The 15,212-nt window shown below is 44.4% G+C and overlaps 1 protein-coding gene across 3 annotated transcripts in view; it reads right to left on the bottom strand.

Annotated features, from left to right (window-relative positions):
- The window catches only part of FTSH12 (FTSH protease 12), a 140,375-nt gene that overhangs the window by 71,668 nt on the left and 53,495 nt on the right, over positions 1–15,212 (bottom strand). For all 3 annotated transcript variants that reach the window (XR_015694493.1, XR_015694494.1, XM_087698033.1), the window contains exons 10-14: positions 13,354–13,570; positions 13,030–13,101; positions 12,772–12,891; positions 5,888–6,004; positions 5,591–5,767 (exon numbers count right to left, since the gene is read on the bottom strand). Coding sequence is in view for 1 of the 3 variants with exons in the window: in XM_087698033.1 (XP_087554159.1) it covers positions 5,591–5,767; positions 5,888–6,004; positions 12,772–12,891; positions 13,030–13,101; positions 13,354–13,570 (703 nt within the window). In the remaining 2 variants the exon portion in view is untranslated. The remainder of the gene's footprint in view (positions 1–5,590; positions 5,768–5,887; positions 6,005–12,771; positions 12,892–13,029; positions 13,102–13,353; positions 13,571–15,212) is intronic.

Genomic DNA, 15,212 nt, shown 5'->3' with positions numbered 1-15,212 from the left:
AAAACCCAATCGAAAGGAGTGAGCGAGGACCCCACCACTGCGTGCCAGATTTGCGACAAGAGTGACCAGATATTCTTAGCGAGCGGGCAAGAAAGAAATCGATGTCGGGCCGATTCCGCAGTAGTGGTACAGAAGAAACAATTGCCATTCGAGATTCTACGCTTGGAAAGGGCTGAGGCAAGAGTAAGACCACCAATCATTGCCCGCCAAAGAAAGACCTTGCATTTGAAAGGTGCCCTATTCAGCCAGCCCTCCATGACCGTTGCCTTCCACCATGCCTGCGATTTCCGCGGTCCCCAAACAGTATTAGCTTTCACACCCAGCCATTGGTGATCTTGCATGAGAAGATGATACACGTGATTAATAGAGGCCTTTTCCAGACTGAACCGGCCTGCAAGGTCCCAGTCCTGCCAAGGATGACGGGCAGGAAAGGGTTGCCGATCCTGAAGCTCTGACAAAAGCTGTTCCCATAAACCACGATATCCGCGCAGGATCCTGAAAAGTCTCCTAGCAGTCCGAAACGATGCGAGGACATTGCGAGTGGCAAGGGTAGCATCCGCAATCGAAATCACACCTAAACGGGCCATGCGGTTAAATCTCGGTCGAAGCTGATGTTTGTCTTCCCATGAAAGTAATCTCGATACTGCCAACAATTCCAGCTGAAAGGAGTTAGTCTGCAAGCGGTCCTCCACTGGATGCCAACGGGCCTTTTGGAGCACTACTTTCCAAGAGCCGACCAAGTGCAGTAACAGAGGGGATGAGGGACTGGAGAATCCAGAGTCAGCATTAAGGACATGCCACTAGGAGGCCCGAAGTCGTGTATTACCATGGCGTAGCCCGCTGTCCTCAAGAAAATAACGGGCTATAATGGTCCACGGGTGATGATCCACACACATGGCACGAAAAAGAGACCAACGAAGAGCCAGCATATGAGTTTCTGCATCCAAAATAGCTCCACCACCCATGCGTTTAGGGGTACATGTATGTGACCACGAAATCCACGAAATTCCTGTCTGCAGTGAATCCTTCTTCCATGGCATGAAACGAATGGGATGAGTGAGAGCTTTCAAAGTAGTAGGCGTCCATGGCAGCAATGGCAGGAAATACGTTAGCATTGGCAGCATAATTGTCTGAGCCACTTTGAGGCGGACATGAAATGGCCACGCTTGCGACTTCCAATACATAAACTTCGCCGCCAGTTTTTGTGAAACCCACTCCAGTAGTTCCTTTGGCCGTACATCCATCCCCAATGGGTATCCAAGATGCCTTACAATGGAGCCACGAGAAACCACCTGGCCCTGCCAGCCTAATGACTGTAAATCAGGCTCCGTGCAACTGAGTATGGCTGATTTCGAGGCATTGATGCGAAGACCAGAGGCCTGACCAAAGAGTGTCCAAACATCTAATGCCTTTTAAATATTGTCCCTGTCCGCCCGCAAAATCATAAAGGTATCATCAGCCAAAGATTGGCTAATAAAGTGATGTCCCAAAGGAAGAGACAATCCTGCCAGCTGTGCAGAAGCCGCCATTGAGGATAACATTGAAAGGACCGGGTGAGTTGCCAGGGCAAAGAAGAGAGGACTCAAAGGGCAACCCTGCCTGACCGAGCGTGCAAGGACAAATGGCTCTGTAACCCCACCATTGAGCATAACTCTTGAAGAAGCCACAGCACTAATGGTGTAGATCAATCGGGACATCCGAATACCAAAACCCATAGCAGACATGAGATCTGCAATGAAAGACCAGTCCACATAGTCAAAAGCCTTTTCCAAATCCAATTGAATCAATACCACTTCCTGACTGGAGTGCTGCGCATAGTCAATAGCCATTTGCACATTTAAAATATTATGCAGAATGTTGCGGCCCTTAATGAAACCATATTGGAGAGGATGCACAATAGCTGGAAGGTGCTTGTGAAGCCGATTCGCCAGCACTTTGGAGAAGATTTTATACATCGAGCCCATCAAAGAATTGGTCTCCAGTGTTGCAGCGTTGACGGCGAAGGACCTTTGGAATTAGTTTGATAAGGCCTTGTTTCCATGAGGAAGGCATGACCCCTGTTTCCCAAACCTGCTGAAACATAACCGCCAATGGTTTCACCAGCTGCGTGGCCGAGTTCTCAAAGAATTCATTAGTGAGCCCATCCCAACCAGGACTTTTATCCTTAGGCAGGTGTAACAAAACATCCATAACCTCCTCCTCGCAAATATCCGCCTCCAAAGTAGCTTGCATATCAAGTGGAACCTGCTGGCGGACCAGATGATAGAAGACCGAGCGGGCATGCGTAACCTGGCTAGAAGGTGAGGGAGAAGAACCAAGAAGTTCCATAAAATAATTTCTGCACATATTAACAATGGTCTACGGGTCAGTGACCATGCGACCTTCCGAATCCTGGAGTCTAGTCATATTTTCGCGAGCAGGAGAAGCATGCAAGGCACGAACGTCGAAAGAACTTATGAGACTGACAGGCACTATCTTGCAATGTGTCAGTCAAGTTATGCAGCTTGGCCTGCTGATAAGATTTCAACTGAAACACTTAAATAAGATTGGCCAAACGCATCTCCAGTGACAGCAGAAAATCATCATCTGGGGTATCCACGAGCAACGGACGGACCAAAGCCAGTAAGTCCTCTGCTGCAAGTCGACGTCGCCGACAAAGAGAGGCATGATGGATCCCATACTGCCGAGCAACCCACTGCGCATTAGAGAGCAGCCGTGCAAAGAAAGCCAAGCCCTCAGAGGCGAAGTCCACCAAGAACCTCTCAATCAATTGCTGCATATAGCCCTAAAAAATTGGATGCTTCAAATAAGAGGAGTTGAAACGTAAAGGGAGCCTATCCAGCAACTGCATAAAAGGTGCAATAGGTTGTGCACGCATCTCAAGCTGGAGGGGGAAATGATCCGAGAATGCATATTGCTGCAAGACCTTCATTTCCAGCATCTCGGGAAGAAAATCATCCCCCTGCATGATATACATTCGGTCCAACCGCGACCAAGTAGTTGCATATTGTGCGGAATGAAAAGTAAACCCTGAAAAAGAAGGGTGAAGGCACCACCAAAGATCTTGCTTAAGTACGCGCAGAGCAAATGAATTCCACACCCGGCTTTCCGGCGCATCCATTACCGAATGCCCTGAAGTGGACTGAGAAGAGTCAACACACATATTGAAATCTCCCATCAAAAAACCCCTTCGGCCAAGTGACATCGAGCCCTGCAAGGTCGACCAAAGATCCCGTCGGGATGCGGGATCATTCGGAGCATAGAGGCCCAACAACCATAAAATCTCTCCTTCAAATAAGACTTCAATTACCAGAAAGCGGCCCCGCACATCATTTTTAACAAGAACAGGCTGGTATTTCTCATGGACAATCATCAGCATGCCCGAATAGTGCGTAGCATGTCTTTTTTTTTCCGTAGCATCTCTCTCTCTCTCTCTCTCTCTCTCTCTCTCTCTCTCTCTCTCCCCTAGCAAGCACTACGTGTCTCGATCCTCTCGCCTCTAAGCTCAACAACGTCTGCACAAACCATGCTCTCATAACAGCACTCCGGGTTAAGTAACCAAGGTTGTGAAGTTTGTCATTAGTAGAATTACAAGAACTGCCATTTCAAGAGGATAGACAGAATGTACAGCCACACAGACTGCATGGAGGACAATTTCACACATAGTGCCAAAAGGAGCTCATCAAAAAACAACTGCAAAAACTGATAAAAAAAGGGGGGCACTCTCAAAAACCACTGGCTAAAGGCTGAAAATACTATCGCCCAGCCTGTACAAGCATTATATGCTGAAACGCAAGAACTGCAGATCAAAACGCAGATAGACAAGCATTAACTGTAGACATCAGCATTAAAATAATGCGTAAACTGAAAAAGGGCAGGCAGCTGAGATGAAAAACAGGCTATAGGGGCAGAAAATCAAGAGCAGGGACAAGTCACCTAGGCTACAGACAGTAGGAGAAAGTCCTTGGCCATGAAAGACAGTGTGCACTAACTCGTGATCCTCAGCCATAATCCTAGGCCGTGGGAATAATCTCCTGTCTAAATTTGAAGAAAAACAGTTTCAAGTGTGATATGTGTTCGTTGGAGGGTGTAACATATGGAAGATCCTGGTAGGAATGGAAGAGATAAAGCAGGTAAGCTCACAGCTCTCAAGCTGCCTTTCATAATTCTAGATCAAGGTGCCTATAATATCATTAATTTGTCCAATTGACTAGTTGTAAGTGATATCTGCCTTCCATACACATACCATTTTGTAACACTAGAAGTTTCAAAGAGAACCCAATTGAAGATTGTATGTGTCAAGCGAGTGAGCGACAGTCTCCATATGGTAAGTGAGTGCGTCTTTCAGATACAACAAAAGTAGCTAACATTCCTAGGTGGGTAGAATCAGCCTATAAGCTGAGAGCTTGAAGCTTTCTGCATCAGTTCGATTGCCCATCTTCATTAAAGATACATCCACTTCTCATGTGGCGCTTGTGGGCTGCATCCATCACTACCACTTAATGATAGAGAACTGACATGTTTGCTTATGCAGAATTATAAGAAGTTTTGCAGCTTCAATAGGTTGACTTTATGAAATCAACTGGTGGACTCCTGACATTTGAGGGACATCCCAGCTCACACCAGCCAGTCTGAATGGACGAGTGGCATTCTGTACTGGAGGGAATCTGGAAGCAGTGAGGCCAGCAATAGCAAATTGCAAACACCAATGGTTACCGTAGAAAAGTCTTCCAGTAGGACAAATAAGTTGCTAAAGATGATGACACATATTGTATTTTTGTGACTCTAGCCTGATTTTGCATATCAGATTTCTTGATAGAGATTTAAGTACAAAGGGAGAGTATGAGACTGTTAAAACTGTTGGGCATAGATGGCTCCAAACGCGGAGCTCTTAGAGTATCAATCTTACAAACAGAATAACAAGTAGAGCTGCTTTTCCTCAAGTCATTGCAGCACATTGTGCTACATGTAAGATTAAAGTTTGCTGTCTCAATTGCTGCGAGATAACACATGCAAGATGCCTATGATCTGATGCTTCACTAATCATGTACCCGAGTATTCGAAGTATCACTGCTTCCTACAAAGCCTGCTGCAGCTTGTACATCCAGAAAATCACAGAACACTGCCAGACAGTCAGACATTTTATTTCTATTGAATTGAGAAGCTTTGCGCTCCTCTCCTCTAGGTTCAATGAGTAAGGAGTGACTCAGAAAAAGGCTAAAGCATCTAAAACACTACTTCGTTCATTACATGATCTTCACTGTGGTAAAACAACCATTCCTATGCATGCAAGTGATATTCAAATAATTGCACCTAAGTTTTCTTTCTCAACCACAGTTGATTTCACACCATGTATGGCAACATGGATCTGAATTCTCCCTCAGTATGCAACTAATTACAACCCATCCTAAAGGAGTTAAGTGCTAAAATGTAATTTACTAGCAATTGAATCATCATGCAGCATCACAGGAAAGTTCAAACCCATCTCTGATCCTGAGACAAGTTGAGTGCTAAAACTTAACAGTGTCACCATAGAGGTCAATCTTAGTCACAAAAGCAAGCTAGGAATGCCTCCAAGTCAGATTCTCACCTTGGAGATTTTTGCCAAATCATCTATGCCACCATCTGTAACATCACTCCCAAAGACAATTCTTTCTGCACAGCGCCCACCATGAGCAACAACCATTTGCATTCTAAGATACCCCACTGTGGTGTAACCCTTCTGAAGTGCTTCTTCGCGGGGATAAAACAGTGAAAGGGCAGTTTCCTGTTAAACCCATATTATGCATGAGAAGGTAGATAGCACCACTTACATAGAAAAGCTCCAAGCAGAGAACGTATTAAATTGGATAATTGAACTTTGCAACCACACCACCATCTAGCTTACTTTGCCTGCAGGCAGTATATGTGTGAGAGCGTGCCAATCATAACTGGGAAAGAGGTGTGCAAGGACAACATGTCCAGCCTCGTGAACTGCCAAGAGCCTTTTGATGTTAACATGGACCTGTCAAAACACAGATTACCCCTTTCAGAAATACTTTCAGCTCAACATAACAGGATTTCTTAGTTAAATGACCCACACGTACACTTCATCCAGTTTAAAACTATAACTATAGAGAACAAGTACATCCAGGTGCACGCCTGGCAACATGCTGATGCTGCTTTTAATATATGCAAACAATATGTATTTATCTTTGATTAACCAGAGGGTTTGAAGAGACAATTGGATGTACTAGTAAGCATCCAATGATTGACTCTTGTCACAGTGTGGCCCTTGAAAACCAGGGTTATCATCCTAATACTTCCCTACAATAGATAGGTAGATAACTAGCAGAATTCACATTGATGGAAGCATAGAAGACTGCTGTAATAGACTGCACAACACGAGAAAACATAAAAGAGAGAACATAAGAACGCTACAAGGAGAGAACTGGGAAATGGAATCCATATACCAAGACATGAGACCATCACTACAACAGTGAGTCACCAACTGTGTGGGCAATGGTAGAACTTTGCATGGACTCCTAATTAGCTTGTGGGTTGTCTTGACACTTGGAATCTTCAACCCGAGAGCGAGAGAGAGAGAGAGAGAGAGAGAGAGAGAGAGAGAGAGAGATTAGTGTGTGCACATTAGGCAATGGAGATGGGTGAATATGTGGTAGGACTATGACCCAAGCAAGAAAAAAAAAACAAGAAAAAAAGTCAATTTTCAGTAAACAAGCCTGGAACGACCATTCCAAACAAGGAACGGCAGGGAACGTTCCCTGGCTGTTTCACCTCCTTGGAGAGTTTGGAACGCGTTAGGCCGTTCCTACAGGCCAGAACGGCCGTTCCCTGTTTCTATGCCAACACCACAAATAGGCATCGAAATAATGTCATTAACAGTCACGAAACCCTCAAAAGAGCATAGATATTGCAACAAATCACCTTGTGAAGTCATATGACTAGAAGCCCCACTATCAACCAACCAAGGCCTCTCAGAAGATGAGGCAACCACTAAAGAAGGCTTCTCCAAGTCAACAATATCAAGGAATATTGACTCATGTGTAACTGCTAGAGTAGAGGTAGAAGGCTTGGACGTTTTAGCTCCATCCTTCACTCCCAGACAAAAGTGAGGGTACTTCTTCCAACATTTCTTCTCTTGATGTGTCCCCTTCCCATAATATGGGTATTTAGGCTTCTCTGAGTTGGAGTCAAAACATGAAGAGCTCTACGGTCTTTTAGCCTTTGACTTCCCTTTCTTCTTCTTCCCCCCTCCCAAGCTTGCAACAAAAGCTTTGGTGGAGGTGGATCCACTAGCTATCTCTTTGGGGCGCTTATTGTGCTCCAAAACAAGTAGGGAAAGCTCCTCCCATAGAAGCTTCTCATGAGTCCTCGATGTAAGAAGACTGGTCTAGAAGACATCAAACCGGGGAGATGGGAGCTAAGTCAAAAGAATCATAGTCATATCCTCTGAAGAGATTATCCTGCCAAGGGATGCAAGCTCATCCCTCATGTCCTCCAACTTGTTGATATGATCCTTAATGGAAGGAGAATCATTCACAATGAGCATGCGTAATTTCTTCTCGAGAGTGATCCGGTGAGCAAATGTCTTCTAATGGTACAAAGAAGCAAGCTTTGTCCACACTTCCATTGCTTTCCATAACCTACGCACATGCACTAGGACAAAATCATGTAAGCTCATAAAGAGGAAAGATCGAGCTTTAGAGTTGAGCCAATTCCATAAAGCTGCATGATCCATCCCAATGGTGGAATCCTCCACTAGTCAGGGACTAGGGTGTTAGCAGAGTATTTGTCAGCTCATGTGTGAGTCTGAGCTTGATCTGGGCTGGACATTTTTATTAGGTATTTTAGGTATTTTTCTGGTGTGGCATTTTATGCCAATGGGACATTTTATGCACCAGTCGGCCAGCATTAATGCTGTCCGACCAGCATTGTTGCTCCCCACTTTTTAGCCTATTTATACTCAGTGGCTCCTCCTCAGTCAGTCACTTCATCTTCACCATCTGCAGACTCTGTGGAGAGAGGAGCCAGTGCCAGTGCCCACACAGCCAGTGACTCACTGTTGTATGCGACTGTCTCGTGTTCAGATATATGGATTCCATTTCCCGTGCATACATCTGAGTTCTCATCTGTATCGTGTTCTTTTCTTTTCTCTTTTTGTCTTGTGTTTCAGCAGTTTATTTCAGCACATGTTTATGCTTCCACCGCTGCTCCACTTCTGACATGGTATCAGTTTTTCAGGATTTGTGTTTCTGCTGTGTTTTCTTGCTGATTTCAGGACTGTTTTGTACCCCTGCTGATCAGACGACTGCTGTCACAGCCAGGCGACCTGTTTTGGGGCTGTTTTCAGCCTGCGTTTTTTGCAGTTTTGCAATCGCCTGCTGCCTCCGCACCCTCTGCTGCCTACACACCCTCTGCTGCCTGCGTTTTTCATCTACAGCTGTTGGCGACAGTTTTCTACCTGTTTTTCTCCAGTTTACAGCCTGCGTTTTGCTGATTCAGCATCTCTCGTGGCTGGGTGACTGTTACTTCAGGCCGTTTTTGCTGTTTTTGGCAGTTTTTGACTGATTTTTTGACTTTCTGCAGCAGATTTTGTCTTCTATTGATCAGATTTTGGGTTATATTGCATGTGAACTTTCATTTTCTGAAGTCTGTGCTTGTGTTTTGGCTGTGTTTCCTCTCTAAATTCCATCTCTTCTCTACTTCTCTTCTTCTCCTCTCCATATGGCTCCTCCGTGCACTTCCCCTGATGATAAGTTGCATGAGACATCCTTGAGATTACAGGGGCGGCTTCCGGCACATTATGGAGGTGAGGCTTATGTAGCTTCAGAGAGGGGTGACGGGAAGAAGAAGTCGAAGGCCCAGTGTTACCACTGTGGCAAGAAGGGACATTTGCGGAAGGCCTGCAAGAAGTTAGCAGCTTCCAGGAAGAAGGAGCAGAAGACGAAGCGGGATGCTGACTCTACCGATGAGTCCTCTCCTTCATCAGACTCCGACTCCGATCCTCCGACCAAGGTGAAGTCCAAGGCACGGAAGGGATCCTCTTCTTTGGATCGCGGGAAGGGCTTGGTGGCCCCTTCCTCGGCTGCTTTCTAGTGGTGGTGATGAGGTCATCCCTCACGACTCTCTTGTGCCAGAGAGAGAGTGTGAGCGGGTGTTCAGATGGGGCAGCCGCGCCTCATCTATACTTTTATACAAGTGCATAGGTTCCAGAGAGGGACGTCCCTGACGCATCGACTTTTGTCTGGCGGAATCAAATCCTGGAGCTGGGATTGACATCCAGGTTCATGCTAAGCTGGTTATCTGACAGAGAGCGGGAGGCTTTCGTCTGGAGCTCAGATGAGGGGACACTTTGGTGGTCTGGCCAAAGGCGGGGACTCCATGGTCACCTATGTTCAGAGGCATTTTTGACAGGATGGTCTTGTATGCTACTGCGAGACATTGGTGATGGACACAGAGACATGCTATGATCTTCTCTATTTTCAAATGTTTGGTACGATCGACATCGACATCAGGTTCTCTCCGAGGCACCTTGGTGGTGGCTTGATCACCCACTGCTTGGGTATCCATGGTTCTACTTGGTGGTTCTCTGTTGTATAGTTTATGATCCCTTTTCATTGTACTATTGTCTTGTATCAGATCCCTCATGATCTGAGAGAGGGTGTTAGCAGAGTATTTGTCAGCTCATGTGTGAGTCTGAGCTTGATCTGGGCTGGACATTTTTATTAGGTATTTTAGGTATTTTTCTGGTGTGGCATTTTATGCCAGTGGAACATTTTATGCACCAGTCGGCCAGCATTAATGCTGTCCGACCAGCATTGTTGCTCCCCACTTTTTTAGCCTATTTATACTCAATGGCTCCTCCTCAGTCAGTCACTTCATCTTCACCATCTGCAGACTCTGTGGAGAGAGGAGCCAGTGCCAGTGCCCACATAGCCAGTGACTCACTGTTGTATGCGACTGTCTCGTGTTCAGATATATGGATTCCATTTCCCGTGCATACATCTGAGTTCTCATCTGTATCGTGTTCTTTTCTTTTCTCTTTTTGTCTTGTGTTTCAGCAGTTTATTTCAGCACATGTTTATGCTTCCACCGCTGCTCCACTTCTGACATAGGGTGGGTAATAAACTCCAAAAGATCGAAGGTATCAAGGATATAGTCCACCTTACATGACCAAAGCGAGTAATTGGAACCATCAAGACAATCTTCTCTGATCAAAGAAGGGAGTACGCGCACTTGTACTGAGGGTGCCATGAATGGCATATGAAGGCCAGCAAAACCGGCCTTCTGTGAAACATGGAGGGAATGGGGAGGATAGAGATCCCGTACAAACGATCTTGGTGACCTCTGACTGTCGCGTAAACTAGCACAAAAATCTCTCCGTCTCCTAGAGAAAGAAACAGAGACCTCATCCTTTGAATCAACAAAGAACTGGTGATAAGACATCTTCGATATTCTACAAGACACCCACAAAAAATCTGCATTTGGGCGGTAGACAGCCCTGAAACAAGAGGAAACAACTATAGGATCACAAGAAAGTCGATGTAGAGGGTCCACTTGGGGGAAACAGGCTATTGCCTACACAAGGACTATGTGCATTTGCTGAGGAGAGTTGTCGCCTAACCAAGGAACACTACGTTTGCAATAGAAGATTGTTACCCAACTAAGGAAGCTTGTCGCCTCCAGCAGGACGGGAAATGAGCAGTAAAACGGATATATGGCACAAGAAAAGCAAACGAGCAAAAAGCTATGTTTTCAGCAAAACATTGATGTGGCAAGGCCACTAGCAATCTAGGATGGTCTCCTCCACGAGAAATCAGTATTGTGTCTCTCTTAGACAATAATACCATGTGTGTGTGTGTGTGTGTGTGTGTGTGTGCAACGGAAGAAGAAAATCGAACATAAAGGAAGAGAGGGAGACAATATGCAAGAAAAGAAGAAAAGAAACCTACACTAAACAAGGAACAAATGTTGAATACAAAAGGAGGACTGATCAGTCCTTGCACGCAGCCCATAGCATCAGTGAGGGCACCAAATCAGGCTAATGATGACAACAACACCAAAGAGGAAGATGACGTAGTCGGAGTGAGCACCTGCCACAGAAGAAGAAAATTGAAAGAGATAATTGATTGCCAAACGAGAATGGCTATAAATAGCCAAATATCCAGAAAACTCGCCGACCTGAAATCTAGGGCCAAAATATGGCCGACCAGCATTTAATGTTGGTAAAAATGCCAAAAATGCTTAGAAAAATCCTGGAAAATGCAGCCCATAGCATTAGTGAGGGCATTAGATCAGGCTAATGATGATTGCAACACCAAAGATAGAGGAAGATGACGTGGTCGGAGTGTGCACTTGCCATAGAAGAAGAAAACTAAATGAGATAACTAATTGACAAGCAGGAATGGCTAAAAATAGCCAAATATCCCAAAATTGGCCGACCTGAAATCTGGGGCCAAAATATGGCCGACCAGCATTTAACGTTGGTAAAAATGCCAGAGATGCTCAAAAAAATCCCTAAAAGGGTGGACAATGTTCGACAAGTGTGGACAGCCTCGAAAATGCACAAATTGCCCAGGAAATGCACATAAAACCTCAATTGGAGGAGAAAATACTCTGAAATGCAATAAACTAAGTGCTCTAGAATGAGCTACCTCCTCCGTAAAAACAAGTGACTGAGAGGTCAAAGCTCCTAAAGTCCTTGTCTAAATTAGATTGAGGCTCACAGGCAGGAGATGACAAGGCATGACAAACATGACTACTAACACTCTTTATAGTCCTTTTGTAGATGTCCATTCTAACCACATTGATAGCACCAGGCCTTCAACTTCTTCTTCTTGTCACCCCTCTCTAAAGCTGCAAATTCCTCATCATGGCCACCACGCCAAGATAGAAACCTCCCCTATAATCTCAATGATGCTTCATGCTCAAGTAGCATAGAGGACAAATGAGTGAAATTCACTAGTGTCAATGATGTCGAGGCCCACAACACATTGGCTACTCCATAAAACTTCCAAGGGAGCTTATAGAACATGGTCCCCACAAGATAAGCTTGCGAAAGCATGAATTGCATGTATCAAAGTTGATCATGTACGTGTGTAACACAAAGTAAGAAAGATTGAATAGTATCTTTAGGCTCAAACTTCATCTACTAGAGCTATTCATAGAGAGTCACTACATGCTATTCATAACCTCTTGTGCCCAGCCTACTAAATCACACTCAAACTCACTCATGAGCTGACTAATCTACTTATAGGTTGTGCATAATCATACTTCATTTCAACTTATGCTGCGATTCTCATGGAGGGCTGAAGGCTAACAGAAGGAGCCAATATGTTCTAGTGGGTAAATATATTGTGGCTATGCCTTTCTAATGAGTAAGTTCTAAGTTGTTGTAGTCCATCCAAGATCAAATTTAAAAAGCAGCTCAGGCTGTCAGAATACCAATACCCTCTAAGTTGTCCTTGACAAAGGAATTCTTGTCTATGCCCTTTACTATCACAAATTCCAACTCACCCTAATTCCAGTCTCTACAGCACAATTTAAACCCCGTAATGGTATACCATAGGTTGCTGCGCAGAGACCCCAGAGTCAAACAGACACAGGTGATTTTTGGAACTTGTTCTCTCTCATAGTTAGGGCAAGACTGCGTATATCACCCACAATCACAAGCCAAACAGATTGTTTAAGTGCCCAGTTTATAGAATGAAATTTTCAAATGTGCATTTTAGTTTTCTAGAGTTCAAGGGGCAAAAGCCAGCTTCTCACCTTATCCTCAGCTCTCTTTCGTTCCTCTTCAGTCATGGACATCCCCAAGCCCTCATACAATTGTTTGTCCAGAACATCAACAAAGTCCTGCTGGCAAATTACATCCCTTCCTCGCCTCACCTACCAAGAGTCAATGGACATAAGCAAATGAGAAGATCAAAAAAATCTGATGTCAAACTTTACTGCCAGTCACGAAAGTCTCATAAAATTCCATCTGGTCACTTCAAACTATTTGAAATCCTGGATAGACATACATACAGCCATAATGCCTGCTTCATTGATCAAATTTCTTATGTCTGCTCCTGAATAACCAACAGTCCTGAAAACAAGCTGAAAAGACACCCCATATTAGGTTAGGCATTGACTTCCTGTACTATACACACCAACATGCAAAAAAAGTACCAATGCTAACTTCACATGCAAAAAGGATTACTCAGTTTAAATGTAGGGAAACTGAAGTGATCCTGGCTATGTATATATCTTGAGAGAGAACAAAGGTACATGTAACATTATGGATCACCAATCTCAATGTTTGCTATTTAGAAGGAGTCAATCCTTTAGAAAAAAAGGCTCACAACTTACCTTTGAAAAGTCAACATCTTTCCCAAGGCGTCTGCCTGCACTGTGAACACCAAAAATTTTAATGCGGTCTCTCTCTCTCGGAAGACCCATGTGTATCTCACGATCAATACGCCCAGGACGCTTTAGACTAGCATGCAACTCATCAGGTCGATTTGTCGCACATATCAGCACAACTGCCTGGCGAGGCGAAAACCTAGGCACATCAGTTTCTTCTGGCCTGCATTCACAATTGTGATTTAGAAAATCAACATCAGTTTGCATGCTTGATAATAAGGATAAATTCCAATAAGAACCCACTAGACTAGTCAATAAGACAAAAACAAACTGGAAAACATAATCTGATAGACTTAGCCATGATCATCATGTGCCCATTCACCGTTTTTGTAGTGTGCTAACCAAACCATCAAGTGACAAACAATTAAACAAAACAGGGGCTATTAAATTTGAATGGTTTTTATCCTATTTTGAGGGGCAAGAAGCTTTAAAAAATTTCACAAACAATTGCCAGAACCTTCTGATAAGAGTTCTGGGTTACACTTTTCTGATATGTACCAACCTCTACTATGTTGTACCAAAAACAATGTTGTGACAGGTTTTTGCACTTCCCTTCTGCCAACCATTTCAGATTCCTCTTCCATTTTGCTGCCAATTGGCCTGTAGCACATGCCTGAATACTGCATTGTGTCTAAAATCAGCTTCATCAAATGGCCAAATGGGGCCCTTTGCACCACGTGTCCCCCGTGCTACAGTATTTGTTACATCCTTGGACATACAAACAGGCGCAAGTAGCATTGGCTGCAATGGTTATAAAGTGACCTAGTGCAAAAACACTAGAGGCACTTCAGAGTTAGGGTATCCAAACAGGCGCTAGTAGCATTGGCTGCAGTGGTCATAAAGTGCCTCTAGTGCAATGCACGAGAGCCACTTCAGGGTTAGGGCAGCTGAGTCCTATTCATAGGACTCAAGGCCCCATTGTGCACATCATTGTGTGTGATCACCACTCTTGGACTCTCGGTCTATAGGCCGACAGGTCCACACCCTTGGATAGTGTGGGCTGGTCGTACGGTACGCAGCTCTTGCAACATGATCGTCTGACCCTATTTGTTGCTAACTCCCATGCTCAAGAGTGAGCCCATTTGGCTCTATGGCTAGGAGGTGAGTTTGATATCCATTCCTTTTGTGTTCTTCATCGGTACGGTTTGTCGTGTCTCATGTGCAAGTTGGATCCTAGGGGGACGTTTCGTTGGTATTAGAGTGTCAACCTAGCATCTAGCGCAAGATTCAATGGCATGCACAACACCACCATTCACTCACAAGATTGTCATGGTCCACAGCTGATAGGTATGCTTTCATCTTGTATAGGATGGCATGGGATGCTACTAGTGAGGACATTTCCAAGGGGCACATGTTGTAAAAGGTAGGCATGACAAGGGATGTTTCTTTTCTAGTACTCGTGTTTGGGATTGTGTTGAGGTGATGCTTATGTGCAAGTTCATTGGTGGTATGGACGATTGGGGCCTAGAGAGGTGCCACTCCAAGGCCGTGGCAAACCATCACCAATAGCTGAGATCTTGTTGCTTCAATTGGCATCAGAAATTTGTTCTTAACATTAACATTAATGTTAACATTTTTATTAATATGATTGTTAACCTGGCATTTAATGTTAGTATCATCTTAACATTTGATGGTTATATTAATATTAATGTGTAGATTAACGTTAATGTCATATAAAATTGATGTTGTGTGATGGATGATTGCGGTGTCAAAGTGATAAAGGGACATTTTTGTCGGGGAGAAAGAGAAAGTGTCTTGAGCAAAGAGAAAACTTTTCTATCAAGGAGAGAGAAAACACCGTGTGA

The sequence above is a fragment of the Lygodium microphyllum genome, chromosome 17 (genome assembly GCF_053477565.2).
Source record: "Lygodium microphyllum isolate KBCC chromosome 17, Lygodium_microphyllum_v1.1.10, whole genome shotgun sequence".
Classification (NCBI taxonomy): domain Eukaryota; kingdom Viridiplantae; phylum Streptophyta; class Polypodiopsida; order Schizaeales; family Lygodiaceae; genus Lygodium; species Lygodium microphyllum.
This window is presented reverse-complemented; position numbering and strand designations above follow the sequence as displayed.